The 12,063-nt window shown below is 54.7% G+C and overlaps 1 protein-coding gene across 5 annotated transcripts in view; it reads right to left on the bottom strand.

The window, feature by feature from the left end:
- LOC122546516 (hormone-sensitive lipase-like) overlaps positions 1 to 11,773 on the bottom strand; it is a 69,676-nt gene extending 57,903 nt beyond the window's left edge. For 2 of the 5 annotated variants that reach the window (XM_087981001.1, XM_087981003.1), the window contains exon 1: positions 11,706 to 11,773. In XM_087981001.1, the coding sequence (XP_087837127.1) occupies positions 11,706 to 11,763 (58 nt within the window). In that variant the 5' untranslated portion in view covers positions 11,764 to 11,773. Of the gene's footprint in view, positions 1 to 4,028; positions 4,130 to 11,705 lie in introns of those variants that run through there. The other 3 variants (XM_087981002.1, XM_087981004.1, XM_087981005.1) reach the window with 3 other exon arrangements.
- Between the last annotated feature and the right edge of the window lie 290 nt (positions 11,774 to 12,063).

The raw sequence follows: 12,063 nt of genomic DNA, 5'->3' as shown, positions 1-12,063 counted from the left end.
CACACACACCAGCCGGTTTCAAAACAGTTTCTACCCACTTGTTGTTAGAATACTGAACGGACTCACAAACTCTTAACATTCGCCTGGACCTGTGTTTTTGTGTTTGCCGCTGTTTACCTATTATTTATTATCGATGCTCCTTAACTCGGTGATCTGCCTGGATTGCTCACAAGACAAAGCTTTCCACTGTGTCTTGGGACACGTGACAATAAATAAATTCAATTCAATTCAATTTCTCCTGCAGCATCAGTAGACTTGGATGGATTATACTCTGTTCCTTTCACCCAGGCCCAGCTCCTTTCGAAACGAGGAGCCTGAGCTCTGACATAGAATCCCTGCAGGCTGTTCGGCCCATCGAGGTTTGTAAACTAATGGGCGGCTGAGATAAGAGTGGATAGGAAGGACCTGCTCCCCTCTTAGCAGAGATGCCGATAACCAGAGAGAGAGGGAGTATGAATTTGAAATCATTGACAGGAAGATGTGGGGAGAGTGGCAGGGGTTAAGTTTTAGTGCACAGTGACGTACAGTTTAGTCGGATCTTCAGCCTCTATTTCTCAGGCACTAAGTTCCAAATCGCCCCATAGCCCTTTCGCAGAGAGTGGGGCTTAGTCCGAGATCACTAAGTTTAGTAATCAGTCTCGAGGGGATCATAGTGTTGAAGGCTGAACTGTAGTCAATTAGTGGGATTCTGACGTAGCTGTTGTTGGTGTTCTATGAGGACACGAGGAATCTGGAAAGGGCACGTGGGGGGGCGCATTGGGTGTCAGGAAGTGCCAAACGGTGTGTATAAAAGTGTGAGGTGATTCACTGTGGCAGCACGCCGACTTCAGAATGGCACTGTACATGGGGAGAGAGAGAGGGCAGTTGGATTAGTGTGTGGATTGATGCAGGGCTATGGGGAGAGCGCAGGTCAGTGGGATTAGTGTGGGGACTGATACAGGGCTATGGGGACAGAGCAGGGCATTGGGATTAGTGTGGGGACTGATACAGGGCTATGGGGAGAGAGCGGGGCAGTGGGATTAGTGTGGGGACGATATAAGGCTATGGGGAGAGGGCGGGCAATGGGATTAATGTGGGGACTGATACAGAGCTATGGGGAGAGGGCGGGGCAATGGGATTAATGTGGGGATTGATACAGGGCTATGGGGAGAAAGCGGGGCAGTGGGATTAGTGTGGGGATTGATACAGGGCTATGGGGACAGAGCGGGGCAGTGGGATTAGTGTGGGGACTGATACAGGGCTATGGGGACAGAGCAGGGCAGTGGGATTAGTGTGGGAACTGATACAGGGCCATGGGGAGAGAGCAGGTCAGTGGGATTAGTGTGGGAACTGATACAGGGCTTTGGGTACAGAGCGGGGCAGTGGGATTAGTGTGGGGATTGATACAGGGCTATGGGGACAGGGCAGGGCAGTGGGATTAGTGTGGGGACTGATACAGGGCTTTGGGGACAGAGCAGGGCAGTGGGATTAGTGTGGGGACTGATACAGGGTTTTGGGGACAGAGCTGGGCGGTGGGATTAGTGTGGGGACTGATACAGGGCTTTGGGGACAGAGCGGGGCAGTGGGATTAGTGTGGGGACTGATACAGGGCTATGGGGACAGAGCAGGGCAGTGGGATTAGTGTGGGAACTGATACAGGGCCATGGGGAGAGAGCAGGTCAGTGGGATTAGTGTGGGAACTGATACAGGGCTTTGGGTACAGAGCGGGGCAGTGGGATTAGTGTGGGGATTGATACAGGGCTATGGGGACAGAGCAGGGCAGTGGGATTAGTGTGGGGACTGATACAGGGCTTTGGGGACAGAGCGGGGCGGTGGGATTAGTGTGGGGACTGATACAGGGCTTTGGGGACAGAGCGGGGCGGTGGGATTAGTATGGGGACTGATACAGGGCTTTGGGGACAGAGCGGGGCGGTGGGATTAGCGTAGGGACTGATACAGGGTTTTGGGGACAGAGCGGGGCGGTGGGATTAGTGTAGGGACTGATACAGGGTTTTGGGGACAGAGCGGGGCAGTGGGATTCGTGTGGGGACTGATGCAGGGCTTTGGGGACAGAATGGGGCAGTGGGATTACTGTGGGACTGGTACAGGGCTTTGGGGACAGAGCGGGGCGGTGGGATTAGTGTGGGGACTGATACAGGGCTTTGGGGAGAGAGCAGGTCAGTGGGATTAGTGTGGGAACTGATACAGGGCCATGGGGAGAGAGCAGGTCAGTGGGATTAGTGTGGGGACTGATACAGGGCTTTGGGTACAGAGCGGGGCAGTGGGATTAGTGTGGGGATTGATACAGGGCTATGGGGACAGAGCAGGGCAGTGGGATTAGTGTGGGGACTGATACAGGGCTTTGGGGACAGAGCGGGGCAGTGGGATTAGTGTGGGGACTGATACAGGGTTTTGGGGACAGAGCGGGGCAGTGGGATTAGTGTGGGGACTGATACAGGGCTTTGGGGACAGAGCGGGGCAGTGGGATTAGTGTAGGGACTGATACAGGGCTTTGGGGACAGAGCGGGTCAGTGGGATTAGTGTGGGGACTGATACAGGGCTTTGGGAACAGAGCGGGGCAGGGGGATTAGTGTGGGGACTGATACAGGGCTATGGGGACAGAGCGGGTCAGTGGGATTAGTGTGGGGACTGATACAGGGCCATGGGGAGAGAGCAGGGCAGTGGGATTAGTGTGGGGACTGATACAGGGCTTTGGGGACAGAGCGGGGCAGTGGGATTAGTGTAGGGACTGATACAGGGCTTTGGGGACAGAGCGGGTCAGTGGGATTAGTGTGGGGACTGATACAGGGCTTTGGGGACAGAGCGGGGCATTGGGATTAGTGTGGGGACTGATACAGGGCTATGGGGACAGAGCGGGTCAGTGGGATTAGTGTGGGGACTGATACAGGGCCATGGGGAGAGAGCAGGGCAGTGGGATTAGTGTGGGGACTGATACAGGGCTTTGGGGACAGAGCGGGTCAGTGGGATTAGTGTGGGGACTGATACAGGGCTTTGGGGACAGAGCGGGGCAGTGGGATTAGTGTGGGGACTGATACAGGGTTTTGGGCACAGAGCGGGGCATTGGGATTTGTGTGGGGACTGATACAGGGCTTTGGGGACAGAGCGGGGCGGTGGGATTAGTGTGGGGACTGATACAGGGTTTTGTTAGACAGAGCGGGGCAGTGGGATTCGTGTGGGGATTGATACAGGGCTTTGGGGAGAGAGCAGGTCAGTGGGATTAATTTGAGGATTGACACAGGACTGTGGGAAGGCAGCAGTGGGATTAGTCTGGGGATTCAGACAGCCCTATAGGGAGAGAGTGGGAAAGTGGGATTAGTTTGTGGATTGTTAGGTGGCTATGAGGAGTGTGAGAGACATGGGAATAATTTCTGATTAATTCAGTGTCGGTTGGGAAGAATACGAAGTTTGTGAATCGATACAGGGTCACAGGTAGCATGGGGTGGGAGGGATGACGATGGATTCAGGGAGCTGAGGAGGAAGGGGAAGTGTCTGCGACCAGGATGGAGGAAATGAGACAAACTGAGGGGCGAGAAGGGAAATAACCGTGGGTAATCAGGAGAGACAGACAGAAAAGGCTGACTGCAAAAGGCAGGAGCGAGACGGGACACGAAAAAGAAGTGGGCCTTCCAAAGGTATGAGTCTGACTTTGACATCCATGGGACCATCTCCCCTACACTGGTCAGTCAAAACCAGGACAATCTGTCTCCTCTCCAACTCTGCTCCTCACTTGCTCCCTGTTTCCCCACGTCTCCCCGCTCCCCCTCTCTCTCTCCCCCTCTCCCCGCTTCCTTGTCTCGTTCGCTCTCGGTCACCCTCTCTCTACCCCTGCCCAAAACGACCTCCCCAACGCCACCTCTTCCCACCTTCTCGCCTACCCACCTTCCCCTCTCTCCCTTCTCCACGTCTCTCCCCATCCTATTCTGTGGGTGATCCAAGACTGAACAGTCCACAGTAGTTCAGGCAGGGCTGCTGAAGGCAGTCTCAGGCAGCGATGTCTGAATGAACAGACAACAGTAGATTCATTTTACCTGCTGTCTTCCAGTCCATGGAAGACCCTCCTCGTGGCAGGGGACAGCCTGAACTTACTCTTTGACCGTTCTGAGAGAGACAGCACGAGTTCCTCTCTCCAACTCGGACAGCTCAGCTCTGCCTGCCTGAACGCCCTTCAGCCTTTTATCTGCCTGTCTGAATAAATTATGAGGCTGCACACATTCCTTCTGGCCCTGATAGCACAGTTCCAAGGGCAGCCGAGTGACTCACGTGCACACAAACTCTCCCAACTTTTATTGGGCAATGGGGAAGAGGAGAAACAAGATCTACCAGCCTCAAAATCACACAGATCCCGAGGAGCGGGTTAAAAAGGGGGATTTGTGTGGGGATTGATACAGGGGGCTTCTGTGTCCAGACCTCTGAGCCAGGAGGCTCGGGATTAAAACCTACTGGCCGCGGAGTATCGCAACAGGCCGCAGAGTATTCTTGGAACAGGCTGATGAGAAAATATCTGAACAGGCTGAATTGAACCCGGACCATATTGCAACTGGTATGGTTATCAATCATTTTTAACAATGAGCAGATTGGGCTTTAGAGACATGAGGAACACACAAACACCGCCATCGCGATAATGACACAGGTTATTTGAGAAAGCACACCAGACACCGAGATTAGAATGTCCCGAAACGGTACCCCACATCCAGGCACGGAGCCTACAGTATCCCGAGACTGTACCCCATACCCAGGCGCAGTGCCTACAGTATGCCGAGACTGTAACCCACACACACAGGCACAGTGCCTACTCTATCCCGAGACTGTACCCCACACCCAGGCACAGAGCCTACAATACTCCGAAACTGTACCCCACACCCAGGCACAGTCCCTACAGTATCCCAAAAAGTACCCCACACCCAGGTACAGAGCCTACAGTATCCCAAAACTGTACCCCACACCCTAACACAGTGCCGATAGTATCCTAAAACTGTACCCCACTTCCAGGCACAAAGCCTACACTATCCCAAAACTGTACCACACACCCAGGCACCGTGACTACAGTATTCCGAAAATGTACCCCACACTCAGGTATCGTGACTACAGTATCCTGAAACAGTACCCAACTTCCAGGCACAGAGCCTACAGTATCTCGATACTTAACCCCACACCCAGGCACAGTGCCTACAGCAACCCGAAACTGTACCCCACACACAGCCTACAGTATCCCGAAACTGTACCCGATGTCCAGGCACAGAGCCTACAGTATCCTGAAACTGTACCCCACTTCCAGGCACAGAGCCTAAAGTATCTCGATACTTTACCCCACACCCAGGCACTTTCCCTACAGTATCCCGAAACTGTACCACACACCCAGGCACAGTGCATACAGTATCCCGAAACAGTACCACACACCCAGGCACAGTGCATACAGTATCCCGAAACTGTACCACACACCCAGGCACAGTGCATACAGTATCCCGAAACAGTACCTCACACCCAGGCACAGTGCCTACAGAATCCTGAAACTGTACCCCACTTCCAGACACAGAGCCTACAGTATCCCGAAACTGTACCACACACCCAGGCACAGTGCATACAGTATCCCGAAACAGTACCCCACACCCAGGCACAGTCCCTACAGTATCCCGAAACTGTACCACACACCCAGGCACAGTGCATACAGTATCCCGAAACTGTACCCACACCCAGGCACAGTGCCTACAGTATCCCGAAACTGTACCACACACCCAGGCACAGTGCATACAGTATCCCGAAACTGTACCCACACCCAGGCGCAGTCACTGCAGTGATCTGAAACTGAACCTGAAACACAGGCACAGAGCCTACAGTATCCCAAAACTGTACCACACATCCAGGCACAGTCCCTACAGTATCCCGAAACTGTACCCCACACCCAGGCACAATGCCTACAGCATCCCAAAACTGTACCCCACACCCAGACACAGTCCCTACAGTATCCCGAAACTATACCCCACACCCAGGCACAGTGCCTACAGCATCCCAAAACTGTACCCCACACCCAGACACAGTCCCTACAGTATCCCGAAACTGTACCCCACACCCAGGCACAATGCCTACAGCATCCCAAAACTGTACCCCACACCCAGACACAGTGCATACAGTATCCCGAAACTGTACCCCACACCCAGGCACAGTCCCTACAGTATCCCGAAACTGTACCCACACCCAGGCACAGTGCATACAGTATCCCGAAACTGTACCCACACCCAGGCACAGTCACTGCAGTAATCTGAAACTGAACCTGAAACACAGGCACAGAGCCTACAGTATCCCAAAACTGTACCACACATCCAGGCACAGTCCCTACAGTATCCCAAAACTGTACCCCACACCCAGGCACAATGCCTACAGCATCCCAAAACTGTACCCCACACCCAGACACAGTCCCTACAGTATCCCGAAACTGTACCCCACACCCAGGCACAATGCCTACAGCATCCCAAAACTGTACCCCACACTCAGGCTAGTCCCTACAGTATCCCGAATATGTAACCAACACCCAGGCACAGCGCCTACAGTATCCCGAAGCTGTATTCCACACTCAGGCACAGTGCCTACAGCATCCTGAAACTGTACCCCACACCCAGACACAGAGCCTACAGTATCCCGACACTGTACCCCACACCCAGGCACAGTGCCTACAGTATCCTGAAACTGTACCCCACACCCAGGCACAGTCCCGACAGCATCCTGAAACTGTACCCCACACCCAGACACAGTGCATACAGTATCCCGAAACTGTACCCCACACTCAGGCACAGTGCCTACAGTATCCCGAAACTTTACCCCACACCCAGGCACAGTCCTGACAGCATCCTGAAACTATACCACACACCCAGGCACAGTGTCTACAGAATCCTGAAACTGTACCCCACACTCAGGCACAGAGCCTACAGTATCCCGAAACTGTACCCCACACCCATACAGTATCTCGATAGTTTACCCCACACTCAGACACATTGCCTACAGTATCCCGAAACTGTACCCCACACCCAGGTACAGTGCCTACAGTATCCCGAAACTGTACCCCACACCCAGGCACAGTGCCTACAGTATCCCGAAACTGTACCCCACACCCAGGCACAGTGCCTACAGTATCCCGAAACTGTACCCCACACCCAGGCACAGTGCCTACAGTATCCCGAAACTGTACCCACACCCGGGCACAGTCACTGCAGTAATCTGAAACTGAACCTGAAACACAGGCACAGTGCCTACAGTATCCTGAAACTGTACCCCACACCCAGGCACAGTGCCTACAGTATCCTGAAACTGTACCCCACACCCAGGCACAGTGCCTACAGTATCCCGAAACTGTACCCACACCCGGGCACAGTCACTGCAGTAATCTGAAACTGAACCTGAAACACAGGCACAGAGCCTACAGTATCCCGAAACTGTACCCCACACCCAGGCACAGTGCCTACAGTATCCCGAAACTGTACCCCACACCCAGGCACAGTGCCTACAGTATCCCGAAACTGCACCCCACACCCAGGCACAGTGCCTATAGTATCCTGAAACTGTACCCCACACTCAGGCACAGTGCCTACAGTATCCCGAAACTGTACCCACACCCGGGCACAGTCACTGCAGTAATCTGAAACTGAACCTGAAACACAGGCACAGAGCCTACAGTATCCCGAAACTGTACCCCACACCCATACACAGTCCCTACAGTATCCCGAAACTATACCCCACACCCAGGCATAGTGACTACAGTGCTGAAAATGTGTTGCTGGAAAAGCGCAGCAGGTCAGGCAGCATCCAAGAAACAGGAGAATCGACGTTTCAGGCATAAGCCCTTCTTCAGGAATCAGGCCTGATTCCTGAAGAATGGCTTATGCCCGAAACGTCGATTCTCCTGTTCCTTGGATGCTGCCTGACCTGCTGCGCGTTTCCAGCAACATATTTTCAGCTCTGATCTCCAGCATCTGCAGTCCTCACTTTCTCCTCCACAGTGCCTACAGTATCCTGAAACTGTATCACACACCCAGGCACAGTGCCTGCTGTATCCTGAAACTGTATCACACACCCAGGCACAGTGTCTGCAGTATCCCGAAACAGTACCTCACACCCAGGCACAGTCCCTACAGTATCCTGAAACTGTATCACACACCCAGGCACAGTGCCTGCAGTATCCTGAAACTGTATCACACACCCAGGCACAGTGCCTGCAGTATCCCGAAACAGTACCTCACACCCAGGCACAGTCCCTACAGTATCCTGAAACTGTATCACACACCCAGGCACAGTGCCTGCAGTATCCTGAAACTGTATCACACACCCAGGCACAGTGCCTGCAGTATCCTGAAACTGTACCCCACACCCAGGCACAGTGCCTACAGTATCCCGAAACAGTACCTCACACCAAGGCACAGTGCCTACAGTATCCTGAAACTGTATCACACACCCAGGCACAGTGCCTACAGTATCCTGAAACTGTATCACACACCCAGGCACAGTGCCTGCAGTATCCTGAAACTGTACCACACACCCAGGCACAGTGCCTAGAGCATCCTGAAACTGTGCCCCACACCCAGGCACAGTGCCTACAGAATCCTGAAACTGTACCCCACACTCAGCCTACAGTATCCCGAAACAGCACCCCACTCTCAGGCACAGTCCCGACAGTATCCCGAAACTGTACCCCACACTCAGGCACAGTGCTTGTAGTATCCCAAGACTGTACCCCACACCCAGGCATAGTCCCTACAGTATCCCGAATATATAACCAACACCCAGGCACAGCGCCTACAGTATCCCGAAGCTGTATTCCACTCCCAGGCACAGTGCCTACAGCATCCTGAAACTGTACCCCACACCCAGGCACAGAGCCTACAGTATCCCGAAACTGAAACCCACACTCAGGCACAGTGCCTACAGTATCCCGAAACTTTACCCCACACCTAGGCACAGTCCTGACAGCATCCTGAAACTGTACCTCACACCCAGACACAGTGCCTACAGTATCCCGAAACTGTACCCCACACCCAGGCATAGACCCGACAGCATCCTGAAACTGTACCCCACACCCAGGCACAATGCCTACAGCATCCCGAAACTGTACCCCACACCCAGGCACAGTGCCTACAGCATCCCAAAACTGTACCCCACGCCCAGGCACAGTGCCTCCAGCATCCCGAAACTGTACCCCACACCCAGGAACACTGCCTACAGCATCCCAAAACTGTACCCCACACTGAGGCACAGTCCCTACAGTATCCCGAAAATGTACTCCACACCCAGGCACAGTGACTACAGTATCCCAAAGCTGTACCCCACACCCAGGCACAGTGCCTACAGTCTTCCGAAACTGTACCCCATACCCAGGCACAGTGCCTACAGTCTTCCGAAACTGTACCCCACACCCAGGCACAGTGCCTACAGTATCCCGAAACTGTACCCCACACCCAGGCACAGTGCCTACAGTATCCCGAAACTGTACCCCACACCCAGGCACAGTGCCTACAGTATCCCGAAACTGTACCCCATACCCAGGCACAGTGCCTACAGTCTTCCGAAACTGTACCCCACACCCAGGCACAGTGCCTACAGTATCCCGAAACTGTACCCAACACCCAGGCACAGTCCCTACAATATCTCAAAACTGTACCCCACACCCAGGCACAGTGCCTAAAGCACCCCGAAACTGTACCCCACAACCAGGCAATGTATAGCAAACAGAACCTCAACCCCAGTCTCCCTGACAATCAGATTCCCACATCCTGACAACCAGAACCTATCCCAGTCTGCCTGAAAACTAGAAACTAGAAGAAGGGCTTATGCCCGTAACGTCGATTCTCCTGTTCCCTGGATGCTGCCTGACCTGCTGCACTTTTCCAGCAACACATTTTCAGCTCTGATCTCCAGCATCTGCAGACCTCACTTTCTCCTGAAAACTAGATACCCCCATCTCAGTCTCCCTGACAACCTAAAACACCATCATGATTTCCCTTACTACCAGAAACCCCTTCATAGTGCCCCACACAACCTGATACCCCCATCCTAGTGTCCCTGACAACCACAGAACTCATCATGGTCTCCCTGCAACCAGAATACCCATCATGGTATCCCTAACAACCAGTTACCCTCCATCCCAGTCTCCCTGACAACCAGATGCCCCCCTACAGATGTCCGTGACAATGATATAGCCCGATCCCACTCCTCCTGACAACTAGAACCCCCATCATGGTCCCCCATGACAACCAGATACGGCCACCTCAATCTCCCTGACAACCAGATACCTACATACCGGTCTCCCTAACAAGCAGACACCTCCCATACCTGTCTCCCTGACAACCAGATACTCCCCATACCTGTCTCCCTGACAACCAGATACTCCCATTCCTATCTCCCTGATAACCAGATACCCCCCATTCCTGTCTCCCTGACAACCAGATACCCCCCATTCCTGTCTCCCTGACAACCAGATACCCCCATCCCGGTCTCCCTGACAACCAGATGCCCCCATTCCTGTCTCCCTGACAACCAGATACCCCCCATTCCTGTCTCCCTGACAACCAGATACCCCCCATTCCTGTCTCCCTGGCAACCAGATACCCCCCATTCCTGTCTCCTTGACAACCAGATACCCCCATTCCTGTCTCCCTGACAACCAGATGCCCCCATTCCTGTCTCCCTGACAACCAGATACCCCCATTCCTGTCTCCCTGACAACCAGATGCCCCCATTCCTGTCTCCCTGACAACCAGATACCCCCCATTCCTGTCTCCCTGACAACCAGATACCCCCTATTCCTGTCTCCCTGACAACCAGATACCCCCCATTCCTGTCTCCCTGACAACCAGATACCCCCCATTCCTGTCTCCCTGACAACCAGATGCCCCCATTCCTGTCTCCCTGACAACCAGATACCCCCCCATTCCTGTCTCCCTGACAACCAGATACCCCCCATTCCGGTCTCCCTGACAACCAGATGCCCCCATTCCTGTCTCCCTGACAACCAGATACCCCCCCATTCCTGTCTCCCTGACAACCAGATGCCCCCATTCCTGTCTCCCTGACAACCAGATACCCCCCCCATTCCTGTCTCCCTGACAACCAGATACCCCCCATTCCTGTCTCCCTGACAACCAGATACCCCCCCATTCCTGTCTCCCTGACAACCAGATACCCCCCATTCCGGTCTCCCTGACAACCAGATGCCCCCATTCCTGTCTCCCTGACAACCAGATACCCCCCCATTCCTGTCTCCCTGACAACCAGATGCCCCCATTCCTGTCTCCCTGACAACCAGATACCCCCCATTCCTGTCTCCCTGACAACCAGATACCCCCCATTCCGGTCTCCCTGGCAACCAGATACCCCCCATTCCTGTCTCCCTGACAACCAGATGCCCCCATTCCTGTCTCCCTGACAACCAGATACCCCCCCATTCCTGTCTCCCTGACAACCAAATGCCCCCATTCCTGTCTCCCTGACAACCAGATACCCCCCATTCCTGTCTCCCTGACAACCAGATACCCCCCATTCCGGTCTCCCTGACAACCAGATACCCCCCATTCCGGTCTCCCTGGCAACCAGATACCCTCCTTGCCTGGGGTTTTCTGGGAGATCCTGTGCACTCTCCCCCCTCCCCCGGGTTACCCCTCACTCCCTCCCCCTCTCCCTCCTCACTCCCTCCCCCTCTCTCCCTCCTCACCCCTCCCCCTTACCCCGGCTCCTCTCTCTTTGTTCGGGGCCGCCGCCGGTGCCGGTTCCGACCGCCGCCATCTTCCGGCCCCCGGGCTGAGACCCGTCAGACCTGCCCCCTTCCGCTCCCGGCCAATCGGGGCCCGGATCCCGCCGTCAGTCACAGCCGCGCCCCGCCCCTCTCCGTGTGCTGGCCAACCCCAGCCGACCCTCCACCCCCCCCCCCCCGTCCGTCCGTCAGTCAGCGAGCGACCCGCCCCCATTCTCCCATCCGGACCGATCGGAGCCCGTCCCCGCCCACCCACCGTGCTGGGCCAATCAGAACCCGTCAGCCTCCCGTCAATCAAGCGGTGGACCGCCCACGTCACGCTCTTGAACAAT

The sequence above is a fragment of the Chiloscyllium plagiosum genome, unplaced genomic scaffold, assembly GCF_037043375.1.
Source record: "Chiloscyllium plagiosum isolate Xiang-an unplaced genomic scaffold, Cpla_swu_hap1 HiC_scaffold_38, whole genome shotgun sequence".
NCBI classification, from domain to species: domain Eukaryota; kingdom Metazoa; phylum Chordata; class Chondrichthyes; order Orectolobiformes; family Hemiscylliidae; genus Chiloscyllium; species Chiloscyllium plagiosum.
The sequence above is the reverse complement of the archived record's forward strand: the minus strand, read 5'-3'. Positions and strand labels throughout refer to the sequence as shown.